A 17,286-nucleotide genomic window follows, 5' to 3' on the forward strand; every position below is an offset into this window, starting at 1 on the left:
ACCCGCCAGCCTAAGGGCCACAGTGTTTACCCGCCAGCCTAAGGGCCACAGTGTTTACCCGCCAGCCTAAGGGCCACAGTGTTTATCTGCCAGCCTAAGGGCCACAGTGTTTATCCGCCAGCCTAAGGGCCACAGTGTTTATCTGCCAGCCTAAGGGCCACAGTGTTTATCTGCCAGCCTAAGGGCCACAGTGTTTATCCGCCAGCCTAAGGGCCACAGTGTTTATCCGCCAGTATAACATATAATGATACCCTAATAGTGAGGGCACCTCAAGCCTCCTTAATGGCACCCATCTCCCCATAGTGCCTTGGCACCCAGTACACCCCACCTACATACCCTGACTGACAGGGGGCACAATGGCCGCTATTAGTGATGATGTGCCGGATGCCCTGACGGCACAGAAACCAGTTCAGTCTGCGGCACGGGACTAACTGCCAATCAGCACAATGTGCCCAATAGGATGGAAGTGACCCCCCCCACCTTACAGGGGACCAACTGAAGGTGCCAGTGAGTCTGACCGGTGCCCCCACATCTGCCCCGATAAATGGGTAAAACCCTAAAGGACTAAGAGCCCCGGGGGCAAATAAACTGTAATTATATAACGAGGAAACCAAATGAGAAATTCAGTCTTTTATAAGGAATATATAAGGGACGGCCCCTCCCTGGGCACAACATTAACCTCTTCACTGCCGGATTCTAGTGTCACAGTGTCAGCCCCTCCCTGGGCACAACATTAACCTCTTCCCTGCTGGATTCTAGTGTCACAGTGTCGGCCCCTCCCTGGGCACAACATTAACCTCTTCACTGCCGGATTCTAGTGTCACAGTATCGGCCCCTCCCTGGGCACAACATTAACCTCTTCACTGCCGGATTCTAGTGTCACAGTATCGGCCCCTCCCTGGGCACAACATTAACCTCTTCACTGCCGGATTCTAGTGTCACAGTGTCGGCCCCTCCCTGGGCACAACATTAACCTCTTCACTGCCGGATTCTAGTGTCACAGTATCGGCCCCTCCCTGGGCACAACATTAACCTCTTCACTGCCGGATTCTAGTGTCACAGAATCGGCCCCTCCCTGGGCACAACATTAACCTCTTCACTGCTGGATTCTAGTGTAACAGTGTCAACCCCCCCCCCCCTCCCTGGGCACAACATTAACCTCTTCACTGCCGGATTCTAGTGTCACAGTATCGGCCCCTCCCTGGGCACAACATTAACCTCTTCACTGCCAGATTTTAGTGTCACAGTGTCGGCCCCTCCCTGGGCACAACATTAACCTCTTCACTGCCGGATTTTAGTGTCACAGTGTCCGCCCCTCCCTGGGCACAACATTAACCTCTTCACTGCTAGATTTTAGTGTCACAGTGTCAGCCCCTCCCTGGGCACATTAACCTCTTCACTGCTGGATTCTAGTGTAACAGTGTCAGCCCCCCCCTGCAAGAACATTAACCCATCCCTTGCTTTATCCTAGTATTTCAGCGCCGCCCCCTTCCTCTGCATCCCTGTGGGAAAAAAATATTAACCTTTGCACTGCTGGATTCCAAGTGTCACAGCACTGACCCTCCACCTGTGAATTTCTATGCAAAAAAAAATTAACCTTTTCATTGCTGGATTCTAGTGTCACAGCATTGCCCCTTCTCAGTATACCCTGCAAAATATATTAACCCTCTTCATGCTGAAACCCACTGTCAGCATGATCCTTGTGCAACCCCCTTGCTGTTCAGAAGAGTATTAATTAACCTTATCAGCAGCACAGAGATTCCTCCTGGAACAGAGGGGGTTAAACACTCTCCTGAGCGGAGCTTAACATACAGGAGAGCATTACAGGCTGCAGCAGGGAGCCGGGAGTTTCTGTATGGGAGTCAGGACCGAGCGGCCCTCCAGCTTCCAGTGAAATGCTCCTCCGTTCTGTTTGCTACACTCAGTAGGCCAGCTCCTTACAGGCTGCTGTATAGTATCCATACAGATGAGGGACCTGGGGTTTGTAGTTCAGCAACAGTTGGTGGGATACTAACTACACATCACTATAATCAAATGCTGCCCCCCATCTCTGCCCCACCCCACAAACCCACCTTGGGGGGGGCCCTTTATATAGGAAACCCGGGAAATATACAAATAACGATACAAAATTAGACTTTTGTATTAAAATATATTTCAGCATTCATATTGTTTGGTAAAGGTGACGCCTTACAAAATGAAGAGGGAGGGGTCAATGCAAAGATGGGGCGCTCTGTTAGTCGTCTATGTTACAAGCCCCCCCAGATTCTGTCCCTGGTTACCGGGTCTGTTCCATGACTGGGGGGGTCCATTTGAAGTCTCTAAGTTCCATTGGGAGAGGGGGGACCCCGAGTCACACGGGGGGGTCACACAATCCGCTTGCGGTCCCCCTTGCACAGGATCTTTTTGAAGGCTCTGCGGAAGTCGTGGTTGAAGATGGTGTAAATGACGGGGTTCAGGGAGCTGTTGCAGTAACCGAACCAGAAGAAGAACTTGAAGAGGGGGGCGGGGACGTAGCAGCGCACACACACGGCCATCAGGGTGTAGGTGAAGAAGAAGGGGAACCAGCAGATGACGAAGACCCCAATGACCACGGCCAGGACAAAGGTGAACCTCTTCTCTCTGTTCTGCCTCCCTTTCCACCGGGAAACTTTGGGGTTCCGCTCCTCTTCCCTCCGGGGGAGACTGTCCCCTGGTTTGATCTGGCTCAGCTTGGTTTTGCCCTTCCCTCTTGGCAACTTGTCTTGTTTCTTCCTGGCCTGATACTGGTTGTCCTCTTGGTGCTCAGAAGAAGAGGAATCATCCATGTCAACCCCATTGGCTTCCACCTCTTTGCCATGGTCTCCCCCAGACCCCCCGGCTTTGTCACCGTTCAACTTGACGGGCAAGTCTTTCTCGGCTAAGCCGTTGTGCTGTTTGGCCCCGACCTCGGCCGCGTTGCTCCTCTTGCCGGGGGGCACCCTGGTCCTTTTCTTGGCAATCTGGTAGATGCGGATGTAGACCAGGACCATGATGACGCAGGGGGCAAAGAAGGAGCCAATGCTGGAGTAGATGATGTACCACTTCTCGTCGTTGATCTTGCAGATGGGCATCTCCACTTTGCCACTTTCCTTCTCGATGGTTATGAGCGGCGGGAAGGAGATGACGGCGGAGATGACCCAGACGATGAAGATGATGCACTTGATCCTACGAGGGGTGCGCTTGAGGTTGTACTCGATGGCTTGGGTGATGGACCAGTACCGGTCCAGGCTGATGGCACACAGGTGGACTATGGAGGAGGTGCAGAAAAGTACGTCCAGCGCCAGGTAGATCTCACACCAAACCTTCCCAAAGTACCAGTAGCCCATCACCTCATTGGACAAAGAGAAGGGAATGACCAGAGTTGCCACCAGGATGTCTGCGGAAGCCAAGGAGACCAGGAACAGGTTCTGGGGGGCTTTCAGGGCTCGGCTAGTGAACACGGCGATGATAACCAGGACGTTCCCAAACACAGTGAAGAGCATAAGCATTCCCACCAGGGTGATGAGGGCGAGGGTCACCTCCAAGGAATAAGGGGGTCCCCCTTCCCAGGTGCCATTGCCATTATTGAGGGTGGTGTTGCTGCAGTCCTCTAGGCACTCCATGGGGGACAGTCCCCCCCTCACCTCCGTGGGGTTCTCAAAGTTAATCATGAAATTTTGGGGTGACTGGATCTCCGCTGTCCGGATCTGGATGTTCTGCAGCATGGAACCCCAAGTCTGGGCTTCAGGGGCGATGTGGGGACCCCATGTCCTCCTTAGGGGGGTTCGCAGGTTCTCCGCCAAATGTTCGATAAATCCACAAAGCTGGACCCGGTCTCACGTATTATAACAAAGCCCCGACCCTCATTTGTGAGCAGCGACAGAGTCGCAGGTCCGTGTTGCAACCAGCGACCATCGGCGGCCGGAGACCCGGGGAGAGTCGGAACCAGAACATGAAGTTTACGGAGCTCGTATCCGGATTCCGATGATTTCCCGATGGATTCACCTGCTGGTACCGGGAAACATTTGGCTTTGGTCCCGGCAGGATCCGAACCCGGTGCCGGTGCTGTTCGTTACTTTGGGTTTGTGGGAACCGGTGCCGCCGATCCTTCCCGGGGACAGAGACGAAAGTGCATTTGCTCCTGTTTGTTCGCTCCGCTCCCAGCGCCGAGCCCCTTATATATCCGCGCAACGATCGCAGCGACAGCGGCGCAACGCCTCCCCCGTGTGGGCAGGTCCAGAGCTACACCCAGAACTCGGCCCTCCGGCCGGAACCGACGCACCCAGCAGCCTCTGTGCGCTCATATAGCCGCCTCCATATATACAGGTACCGGCCCAATACCCCATATACACAGGTACCGGCCCAATACCCCATATACACAGGTACCGACCCAATACCCCATATACACAGGTACCGACCCAATACTCCATATACAAGGTACCGGCCCAATACCCAAAATACACCACAGGTACGGCCCCAATGCCTCCATATACACAGTACGGGCCCCAATACTCCAAAATACACCCAGGTACCGGCCCAATACTCCATATACACAGGTACCGGCCCAATACTCCATATACACAGGTACCGACCCAATACTCCATATATACAGGTACCGACCCAATACTCCATAATACAGGTACCGCCCCAATACCCATATACAACAGGTACCGACCAATACTCCATATACACAGGTACCGGCCCCAATACTCCATATACACAGGTACTGACCAATACCCCATATACACAGGTACCGGCCCCAATACCCATATACACAGGTACCGGCCAATAGCTCATATACACAAGTACCGGCCCCAATACTCCATATACACAGGTACCAGGGGGGGGGCCCGGGGGGGGGGGGGGCAGGGGGGGGGCCCCCAATACTCCATATACACAGGTACCGACCAATTACTCCATATACACAGGGTACGGCCCCAATACTCCATATAACACAGGTACCGGCCCCCAATACTCATATACACAGGGTACTGACCCAATACTCCTATTACACAGGTACCGGCCCAATACCCAATACCAGGGTACCGGCCCAATATACTACACAGGTACCGGCCCCAATACTCCAATACACAGGTACGGCCCCAATACTCCATATACACAGGTACGGCCCCCCCCATATACACAGGTACCGGCCCAATACTCCATATACACAGGTACCGCCCCAATACTCCATATACACAGGTACCGGCCCAATACTCCATATACACAGGTACCGGGCCAATACTCCATATATACAGGGTACCGGCCCAAATACCCCATAAGGAGACTGACACCCTGACAGTGTAACACAAGGCAGAGCCTGACAGACTGACTCGCTGGGGAGACCGACCCTGAAACCACGTAACACAAAGGCAGCAGTCCGACAACTGACTCGCTGGGGGAGACTGACCCTGAAACAGTGTAACACAAGGCAGCAGCCTGACAGACCTGACTCAGCTGGGGGGACCGACCCCTGAAACAGTGTAACACAAGGCGGCAGCCTGAACAGACCTGACTCGCTGGGGGAGACTGACCCTTGAAACAGTGTAACACAGGCGGCAGACCGGACAGCCTGACTCGCTGGGAGAACTGCACCCTGAAACATGTAACACAAGGCAGCAGCCCTGACAGACCTGACTGCTGGGGGAGACTGACCCCTGAAAACACTGTAACACAAGGCAGCAGCCTGACAGACCTGACTCGGCCTGGGGGAGACGACCCCTGACACGTACACAGTAGTAACACAAGGGCAGAGCCTGACAGACCTGACTCGCTGGGGAGACTGACCCCTGAAACACTGTAACACAAGGCAGCAGCCTGACAGACCTGACTCGCTGGGGGAGACTGACCCCTGAAACACTGTAACACAAGGCAGCAGCCTGAACAGACTGACTCGCTGGGGGAGACTGACCCCTGAAACAGTGTAAACACAAAGGCAGCAGCCTCAGACCTGACTCGCTGGGGGAGACTGACCCCTGAAACAGTGTAACACAGGGCAGCAGCCTGACAGACCTGACTTCGCTGGGGGAGACTGACCCTTGAAACATGTAACACAAGGCAGCAGCCTGACAGACCTGTGACTCGCTGGGGGAGACTGACCCCTGAAACAGGGTAACACAAGGCAGCAGCCTGACAGACCTGACTCGCTGGGGGAGACTGACCCTGAAACAGTGTACACAAGCAGCAGCCTGACAGACCTGACTCGCTGGGGGAGACTGACCCCTGAAACATGTAACACAAGGCAGCAGCCTGACAGACCTGACTCGCTGGGGGAGACTGACCCCTGAAACACTGTAACACAAGGCAGCAGCCTGACAGACCTGACTCGCTGGGGGAGACCGACCCCTGAAACACTGTAACACAAGGCAGCAGCCTGACAGACCTGACTCGCTGGGGGAGACTGACCCCTGAAACAGGTAACACAAGGCAGCAGCCTGACAGACTGACTCGCTGGGGAGGACTGACCCTGAAACAGCTGTAACACAAGGCAGCAGCCTGACAGGACCTGACTCGCTGGGGGAGGACCGACCCTGAACGTGTAACACAAGGCAGCAGCCTGACAGACCCTGACTCGCTGGGGGAGACTGACCCCTGAAACATGTAAACACAAGGCAGCACCTGACAGACCTGACTCGACTGGCGGAGACTGACCCCTGAAACAGTGTAACACAAGGCAGCAGGCCTGGACAGACCTGACTCGCTGGGGAGGACCGAACCCCTGAACAGTGTAACACAAGGCAGCAGCCTGGAACATGAACCTGACTCAGCTTGGGGGAAGACTGACCCTGAAACATGTAAACACAAAAGGCAGCAGCCTGACAGACCTGACTCGCGTGGGGGAGACTGACCCCTGAAACACTGTAACACAAGGATGCAGCCTGACAGATCTTTGCAACATCGCTTAAGAAGTAACAACCCGGAGTTCAGCATTTGCTGCCCAGAACACACAAAGGGCCACATATTGGGTATCACGTTTTGCCCATTAGATTGAGGCCCAGTATCATTAACTGCAGCCCATTACACTAGTATTGCCCCAGGTTTCTGGATACAGCCCCCACTCTTAAATTCTCCCCCTGAGTAATGAGGGGTGTTTCCTATGTACAAACAGTTTAATTGGTTAAATTGGTCTGGGGCAGCTGGGGCTTTCATCAGGTACAAGGGGGCAATAAAGGGGCAAAAAAGCTATCAGGCAGATAAAATAGAAATGGAAAGGGATATTGCAGCTAGGAGTAAAAATAATCCAAAATTATTCTTTAAATTATGTGAATAGTAAAAAAATGAAGGCAAGAAGGGGTGGGAACTTTATTATAACGGGGGGGTAAGTTGGTTGATGAGAACGGGGAAAAAGCAGAAATGTTGAACTCTTATTTTTTGTCTGTCTATACATCCCAGGGTATTAAATGAGCTGAGCGCTGTGATTGCCAAACCTCTTCACTTAATTTCCCAGGATTCATTGAGGCCTGGCATGGTGCCAAGAGACTGGCGGATTGCTAATGTGGTGCCATTATTTAAACAGGGATCCCGTTCTCAGCCTGAAAACTATAGGCCTGTTAGTCTGACACCAGGGGTAGGAAAGCTGTTGGAAGGGGTAATAAGGGATAGGGTACTTGTATACATTGCAGTTCATAATACAGGTATAGGACCTATTATCCAGAATGCTTGGGACCAAGGGTATTCCAGATAAGGGGTCTTTCTGTAATTTGGATCTCCATACCTTAAGTCTACTAAAAAATCAATAAAATATTAATTAAACCCAACAAGATTGTTTTGCATCCAATAAGGATTAAGTATATCTTAATTGGGATCAATTACAGGTACTGTTTTATTATTACAGAGAAAAGGGAATCTTTAACCATTAATAACCCAATAGGGCTGTTCTGCCCCCAATAAGGGGTAAATATATTCTTAATTGGGATCAATACAAGGTACTGTTTTATTATTACAGAGAAAAGGGAATCATTTAACCATTAAATAAACGCCAAATAGGGGCTGTTCTGCCCCCATAAGGGGTATTTATATCTTAGGTTGGGATCAAGTACAGGTAGCTGTTTATTATTACAGAGAAAGGGAAATCAATTTAACCATGAAATAAACCCAATAGGGCTGTTTCTGCCCCAATAAAGGGGTAATTATAATCTTAATTGGGATCAATTACAGGTACTGTTTAATTAAATACACGAGAAAAGGGAATCATTTAACCATGAAATAAACCCAATTAGGGCTGTTCTGCCGACAATAAGGGGTAAATTATATCTTGTTGGGATCAAAGTACAGGTACTGTTTTTATTATTACAGGAAAAGGGAATCAATTAAATGAAATAAACCCAATAGGGCTGTTTGCCCCAATAAGGGTAATTATTCTTAATTGGGATCAAATTACAAGGTTACTGTTTTATTATTACAGAGAAAAGGGAATCATTTTAACCATGAAATAAACCAATAGGGCTGTTTCTGCCCTACAATAAGGGTATTTATATCTAGTTGGGAGGGATCAAGTACAGGTACTGTTTTATTATACAAGAAAAGGGAATCATTTAACCATGAAATCACCCAATAGGGCTGTTCTGCCCCAATAAAGGGGTAATTATAATCTTAGTTGGGATCAATACAGGTACTGTTTTATTATTACGAGAAAAGGAATGCATTTACCATTAAATAAACCCAATAGGGCTGTTCTGCCCATAGGGGTAATTAAATCTTAGTTGGGATCAAGTTACAGGTACTTGTTTTTATTATTACAGAGAAAAGGGAATCATTTAACCATGAAATAAACCCAATAGGGCTGTTTCGCCCCCAAATAAAGGGGTAATTTATCTTAGTTGGGATCAAGTTACAAGTACTTGTTTTATATTACAGAGATAAAGGGAATCAGTTTTAAATTTTGAATTATTTGATTAAAATGGAAGTCTATGGAGACGGGCTTTCACGTAATTCGGATATAAAGTTTGTGCCACAAAGGGGTTTATGGGTAATCAGATCTTGCCGACTATTTAGTTGCCTTTTAATGAGGAGGTGAGTAGGAACCTCGAATGCTGGAATAGGCAAGTGGATGGGACTCTACTTGAGCTTTGCTAAAGCGTTTGATACAGTACCGCTCACGAGGTTTATGATCAAATTAAGGAATATTGCCTAGAACATAATATTTGTAATTGGAGAGACTGGCTGAAAGGATAGAGTACAAAGGGGTTGGTGGAAATGGAAACATTTTTCTAATTGGGCAGTGTGGTTAGTGGTACGCAGGGGTCAGTCCTTGGTCCTTTGCTTTTTACTTGTTTATTAATGCCCTGGGGGGGCATAAGGCTGTGCCTATATATATACAGTTACTGTGTGTATAGGATATGGGGGTTACACTGGCCTATATATTATACAGTTACTGTGTGTATAGGAATGGGGGTTAACACTGTGCCTATATATTATACAGTACTTGTGTGTATAGGATATGGGGGTTTACGCCTATAATATTTATAACAGTTACGTGTGTATAGGAATGGGGTATACACTGTGCTATATAATTATAACAGTTACTGTGTGTATAGGATATGGGGGTTACACTGGTGCCTATATATTATAACAGTTATGTGTGTGGGATATGGGGGTTACACTGTGCCTATATATTATACAGTTACTGTGTGTATAGGATATGGGGGGTTACACTGTGCCTATATATTATACAGTTACTGTGTGTATAGGATATGGGGTACCGCCTATATATTATACAGTTACTGTGTGTATAGGATATGGGGGTTACACTGTGCCTAATTATTATACAGTTACTGTGTGTATAGGATATGGGGGTTACACTGTGCCTATATAATTTATACAGTTACTGTGTGTATAGGATATGGGGGTTACGCCTATATATTATACAGTTACGTGTGTATAGGATATGGGGGTTACACTGTGCCTATATATTATACAGTTTACTGTGTGTATAGGATATGGGGGTTACACTGTGCCTATATATTATAACACAGTTACTGTGTGTATAGGATATGGGGGTTACACTGTGCCTATATATTATACAGTTACTGTGTGTATAGGATATGGGGGTTACACTGTGCCTATATATTATACAGTTACTGTGTGTATAGGATATGGGGGTTACACTGTGCCTATATATTATACAGTTACTGTGTGTATAGGATATGGGGGTTACACTGTGCCTATATATTATACAGTTACCTGTTGTGTAATAGGATATGGGGGTTACGCCGTGCCTCATATATTATACAGTTACTGTGTGTATAGGATATGGGGTTACACTGTGCCTATATATTATACAGTTACTGTTGTTGTTAGGAATATGGGGGTTACGCCCTATATAATATACAGTTACTCTGTGTATAGGATATGGGGTTACACTGTGCCTATATATTATACAGTTACTGTGTGTATAGGATATGGGGGTTACACTGTGCCTATATATTAATACAGTTACTGTGTGTATAGGATATGGGGGTTACGCCCTATATATTATACAGTTACTGTGTGTATAGGATATGGGGGTTACACTGTGCCTATATATTATACAGTTACTGTGTGTATAGGATATGGGGTACACGTGCTATATATTATACAGTTACTGTGTGTATAGGATATGGGGTTACCTGTGCCTATATATTATACAGTTACTGTGTGTATAGGATATGGGGGTTACACTGTGCCTATTATAATAACAGTTACTCTGTTATAGGATATGGGGGTTACACTGTGCCTATATAATATACAGTTACTCTGTGTATAGGATATGGGGGTTACACTGTGCCTATATATTATACAGTTACTGTGTGTATAGGATATGGGGGTTACACCGTGCCTATATATTATACAGTTACTGTGTGTATAGGATATGGGGGTTACACTGTGCCTATATATTATACAGTTACTGTGTGTATAGGATATGGGGGTTACACTATATATTATACAGTTACTGTGTGTATAGGATATGTTGGGGTTACACTGTGCCTATATATTATACAGTTACTGTGTGTATAGGATATGGGGGTTACACCTATATATTATACAGTTACTGTGTGTATAGGATATGGGGGTTACACCTATATATTATACAGTTACTGTGTGTATAGGATATGGGGGTTACACTGTGCCTATATATTATACAGTTACTGTGTGTATAGGATATGGGGGTTACACCGTGCCTATATATTATACAGTTACTGTGTGTATAGGATATGGGGGTTACACTGTGCCTATATATTATACAGTTACTGTGTGTATAGGATATGGGGGTTACACCGTGCCTATATATTATACAGTTACTGTGTGTATAGGATATGGGGGTTACACCGTGCCTATATATTTACAGTTACTGTGTGTATAGGATATCGGGGGTTCACTGTGCCTATATAATATACAGTTACTCTGTGTATAGGATATGGGGGTTACACTGTGCCTATATATTATACAGTTACTGTGTGTATGAGGATATGGGGGTTACACCTATATATTATACAGTTACTGTGTGTATAGGATATGGGGGTTACACTGTGCATATATATTATACAGTTAACTGTGTGTATAGGATATGGGGTTACACTGTGCCTATATATTATACAGTTACTGTGTGTATAGGATAATGGGGTTACACTGTGCCTATATATTATACAGTTACTGTGTGTATAGGATATGGGGGTTACACCTATATATTATACAGTTACTGTGTGTATAGGATATGGGGGTTACACCTATATATTATACAGTTACTGTTGTATAGGATTGGGGGGTTACACCGTGCCTATATATTATACAGTTACTGTGTGTATAGGATATGGGGGTTACACTGTGCCTATATATTATACAGTTACTGTGTGTATAGGATATGGGGGTTACACCTATATATTATACAGTTACTGTGTGTATAGGATATGGGGGTTACACCTATATAATTATACAGTTACTGTGTGTATAGGATATGGGGTTACACTGTGCCTATATATTATACAGTTCCTGTGTGTATAGGATATGGCGGGTTACACTGTGCCTATATATTATACAGTTACTGTGTGTATTGGATATGGGGGTTACACCTATAATATATACAGTTACTGTGTGTATAGGATATGGGGGTTACACTGTGCCTATATATTATACAGTTACTGTGTGTATAGGATATGGGGGTTACACTGTGCCTATTATATTATACAGTTACTGTGTGTATAGGATATGGGGGTTACACTGTGCCTATATATTATACAGTTACTGTGTGTATAGGATATGGGGTTACACCGTGCCTATATATTATACAGTTACTGTGTGTATAGGATAGGGGGTTACACTGTGCCTATATATTATACAGTTACTGTGTGTATAGGAAATGGGGGTTACACTGTGCCTATATATTATACAGTTACTGTGTGTATAGGATATGGGGGTTACGCCTATATAATATACAGTTACTCTGTGTATAGGATATGGGGGTTACGCCTATATATTATACAGTTACTGTGTGTATAGGATATGGGGGTTACACTGTGCCTATATATTATACAGTTACTGTGTGTATAGGATATGGGGTTACACCGTGCCTATATATTATACAGTTACTGTGTGTATAGGATATGGGGGTTACACTGTGCCTATATATTATACAGTTACTGTGTGTATAGGATATGGGGGTTACGCCTATATATTATACAGTTACTGTGTGTATAGGATATGGGGGTTACACTGTGCCTATATATTATACAGTTACTGTGTGTATAGGATATGGGGCGTTACACCGTGCCTATATATTATACAGTTACTGTGTGTATAGGATATGGGGGTTACGCCTATATATTATACAGTTACTGTGTGTATAGGATATGGGGGTTACACTGTGCCTATATATTATACAGTTACTGTGTGTATAGGATATGGGGGTTACACCGTGCCTATATATTATACAGTTACTGTGTGTATAGGATATGGGGGTTACGCCTATATATTATACAGTTACTGTGTGTATAGGATATGGGGGTTACACTGTGCCTATATATTATACAGTTACTGTGTGTATAGATATGGGGGTTACACTGTGCCTATATATTATACAGTTACTGTGTGTATAGGATATGGGGGTTACACTGTGCCTATATATTATACAGTTACTGTGTGTATAGGATATGGGGTTACGCCTATATATTATACAGTTACTGTGTGTATAGGATATGGGGGTTACACTGTGCCTATATATTATACAGTTACTGTGTGTATAGGATATGGGGGTTACGCCTATATATTATACAGTTACTGTGTGTATAGGATATGGGGGTTACGCCTATATATTATACAGTTACTGTGTGTATAGGATATGGGGGTTACACTGTGCCTATATATTATACAGTTACTGTGTGTATAGGATATGGGGGTTACACTGTGCCTATATATTATACAGTTACTGTGTGTATAGGATATGGGGGTTACACCTATAATATTATACAGTTACTGTGTGTATAGGATATGGGGGTTACACTGTGCCTATATATTATACAGTTACTGTGTGTATAGGATATGGGGGTTACACCGTGCCTATATATTATACAGTTACTGTGTGTATAGGATATGGGGGTTACACCGTGCCTATATATTATACAGTTACTGTGTGTATAGGATATGGGGTTACACTGTGCCTATATATTATACAGTTACTGTGTGTATAGGATATGGGGGTTACACCTATATATTATACAGTTACTGTGTGTATAGGATATGGGGGTTACACCTATATATTATTTACAGGTTACTGTTGTGTATAGGATATGGGGGTTACACCTATATATTATAAGTTACTGTGTGTATAGGATATGGGGGTTACACCTATATATTATACAGTTACTGTGTTATAGGATATGGGGGTTACACCTATTATATTACAGTTATGTGTGTATAGATATGGGGGTTACACCGTGCCCTATATATTATACAGTTACTGTGTGTATAGGATATGGGGGTTACACTGTGCCTATATATTATACAGTTACTGTGTGTATAGGATATGGGGGTTACACTGTGCCTATTAATTATACAGTTACTGTGTTGTTATAGGATATGGGGGTTACGCCTATATATTATACAGTTACTGTGTGTATAGGATATGGGGGTTACACTGTGCCTATATATTATACAGTTACTGTGTGTATAGGATATGGGGGTTATACCGTGCCTATATATTATTACAGTTACTGTGTGTATAGGATATGGGGGTTACACCTATATATTATACAGTTACTGTGTGTATAGGATATGGGGGTTACACTGTGCCTATATATTATACAGTTACTGTGTGTATAGGATATGGGGGTTACACTGTGCCTATATATTATACAGTTACTGTGTGTATAGGGTATGGGGGTTACACTGTGCCTATATATTATACAGTTACTGTGTGTATAGGATATGGGGGTTACGCCTATATATTATACAGTTACTGTGTGTATAGGATAGGGGGTTACGCCTAATATATTATACAGTTACTGTGTGTATAGGATATGGGGGTTACACCTATATATTATACAGTTACTGTGTGTATAGGATATGGGGGTTACACTGTGCCTATATATTATACAGTTACTGTGTGTTAGGATATGGGGGTTACACCTATATATTATACAGTTACTGTGTGTATAGGATATGGGGGTACACTGTGCCTATATATTATACAGTTACTGTGTGTATAGGATATGGGGGTTACACTGTGCCTATATATTATACAGTTACTGTGTGTATAGGATATGGGGTTACACTGTGCCTATATATTATACAGTTACTGTGTGTATAGGATATGGGGGTACACTGTGGCCTATATATATACATTACTGTGGTATAGGATGGGGTTACACTGTGCCTATATATTATACAGTTACTGTGTGTATAGGATATGGGGTTACACTGTGCCTATATATTATACAGTTACTGTGTGTATAGGATATGGGGGTTACACTGTGCCTATATATTATACAGTTACTGTGGGTATAGGATATGGGGTTACACCTATTATATTATACAGTTACTGTGTGTATAGGATATGGGGGTTACACTGTGCCTATATATTATACAGTTTACTGGTGTGTATAGGGACTCATGGGGGGTTACACTGTGCCTATATATTATTACAGTTACTGTGTGTATAGGATATGCGGGGTTACACTGTGCCTATATATTATACAGTTACTGTGTGTATAGGATATGGGGGTTACACTGTGCCTATATATTTATACAGTTACTGTGTGTATAGGATATGGGGTTACACTGTGCCTATATATTATACAGTTACTGTGTGTATAGGATATGGGGGTTACACTGTGCCTATATATTATACAGTTACTGTGTGTATAGGGATATGGGGGTTTACACTGTGCCTATATATTATACAGTTACTGTGTGTATAGGATATGGGGGTTTTACACTATATATTATACAGTTACTGTGTGTATAGGATATGGGGGTTACACCTATATATTATACAGTTACTGTGTGTATAGGATATGGGGGTTACACTGTGCCTATATATTATACAGTTACTGTGTGTATAGGATATGGGGGTTACACTGTGCCTATATATTATACAGTTACTGTGTGTATAGGATATGGGGGTTACACTGTGCCTATATATTATACAGTTACTGTGTGTATAGGATATGGGGGTTACACTGTGCCTATATATTATACAGTTACTGTGTGTATAGGATATGGGGGTTACACTGTGCCTATATATTATACAGTTACTGTGTGTATAGGATATGGGGGTTACACTGTGCCTATATATTATACAGTTACTGTGTGTAATAGGATATGGGGTTACACCGTGCCTATATATTATACAGTTACTGGTGTATAGGATATGGGGTTACCACCGTGCCTATATATTATACAGTTACTGTGTGTATAGGATATGGGGGTTACACTGTGCCTATATATTATACAGTTACTGTGTGTATAGGATATGGGGGTTACACTGTGCCTATATATTATACAGTTACTGTGTGTATAGGATATGGGGGTTACACCGTGCCTATATATTATACAGTTACTGTGTGTATAGGATATGGGGGTTACACTGTGCCTATATATTATACAGTTACTGTGTGTATAGGATATGGGGGTTACACTGTACATTGACATTAGGCTGTGGCTGTTAATGTGGATATAATGGGTTACTTTGGATTGTTAGCTCTTGGGTATAGCACCATATAAAGTGCTGAGTTGGTGCAGGAGCCGGAGATCTGACCAATGAGAAATGGTTTCCAGGGATTTTCCATCTGCAGGAGAATTGAATCTCTTCCTTTATTTAACCCTTTGTGCTGCAGAGCCAACAGCGACACTGAGGGTTAATCATTAAAGGAACAAGAACAAAATGTTCTGAATCATCGGGCAATAAATCTGCTGCTGACGGATCCCTGGCAGGGAGCGGCTGTGCCGGGGCAGGTAATGGGGCTGCGCTTACCCCCCCTCCCAGGGCCCCCCCAGTATATGGATTTGATATGACAGGTTGGTTACTGGGTCTCTCCTGCTGTTTTTGTTCTGATGAAGGCGCCGGCGCTGCTCCCGGGTTACGTCCCTCCCTCCAGATAAGGGATCCCACTGGCACGGGGGGGGGGGGGGGGCATAAAGGGGAATGATACATTTGCCTATATTTCCATATAAGGGCGCTTGGTGCCGGGGGGGGCGCTGGGGGAACAGTGGGGCAGAAGCAGCTGATTTACCTGTAGGGGAACTGCTAAAAGCAAAGCAGCCAGCCAATGGGAATGAGTCTCACAGGGCTCACTGAGTGATTGGCTGATCTACTGGCACAGAGGGCAACAATCAGAGAGGAGTATAGGGGTATATAGAGTATAGGGGTATACAGGGTATAGGGGGGTATATAGGGTATAGGGGTATATAGGGTATAGGGGTATATAGAGTATAGGGGTATATAGGGTATAGGGGGGTATAGGGTATAGGGGCATATAGGGTATAGGGGCATATAGGGTATAGGGGTATATAGGGTATAGGGGCATATAGGGTATAGGGGTATATAGAGCACAGGGGTATATAGGGTATAGGGGTATATAAGGTATATAGGGGTGTATAGGGGTATATAGGGGTATGTAGGGTACTATAGGGTATAGGGGTACATAAGGTATAGGGGTATATAGGGTATAGGGGTATATATGGTATAGGGGTATATAGGGTATAGGGGTATATACAGTAAGGTATAGGGGTATATAGGGCATAGGGGTATATAGGGTATAGGGGTATATAGGGCATAGGGGTATATAGGGTAATAGGGCGTATATAGGGCATAGGGTA

General features: G+C 44.9%; 2 protein-coding genes across 2 annotated transcripts in view; one reads left to right on the plus strand and one right to left on the minus strand.

The window, feature by feature from the left end:
• Positions 1-2,129: 2,129 nt before the first annotated feature.
• On the minus strand, positions 2,130-3,795 carry adra2a (adrenoceptor alpha 2A). Its single transcript, NM_001079375.1, is given in 1 exon segment — positions 2,130-3,795. A coding segment is annotated over 1 exon segment (1,305 nt). The 5' UTR covers positions 3,669-3,795; the 3' UTR covers positions 2,130-2,363.
• Positions 3,796-3,800: 5 nt separating this feature from the next.
• Positions 3,801-17,286, plus strand: part of LOC116412128 (uncharacterized protein DKFZp434B061-like) — a 32,272-nt gene continuing 18,786 nt past the window's right edge. Inside the window, exon 1 of the mRNA XM_031905724.1 lies at positions 3,801-3,888. Coding sequence (XP_031761584.1) covers positions 3,801-3,888 — 88 coding nt within the window. The remainder of the gene's footprint in view (positions 3,889-17,286) is intronic.

The sequence above is a fragment of the Xenopus tropicalis genome, chromosome 7 (assembly GCF_000004195.4).
Source record: "Xenopus tropicalis strain Nigerian chromosome 7, UCB_Xtro_10.0, whole genome shotgun sequence".
Lineage (NCBI taxonomy): Eukaryota > Metazoa > Chordata > Amphibia > Anura > Pipidae > Xenopus > Xenopus tropicalis.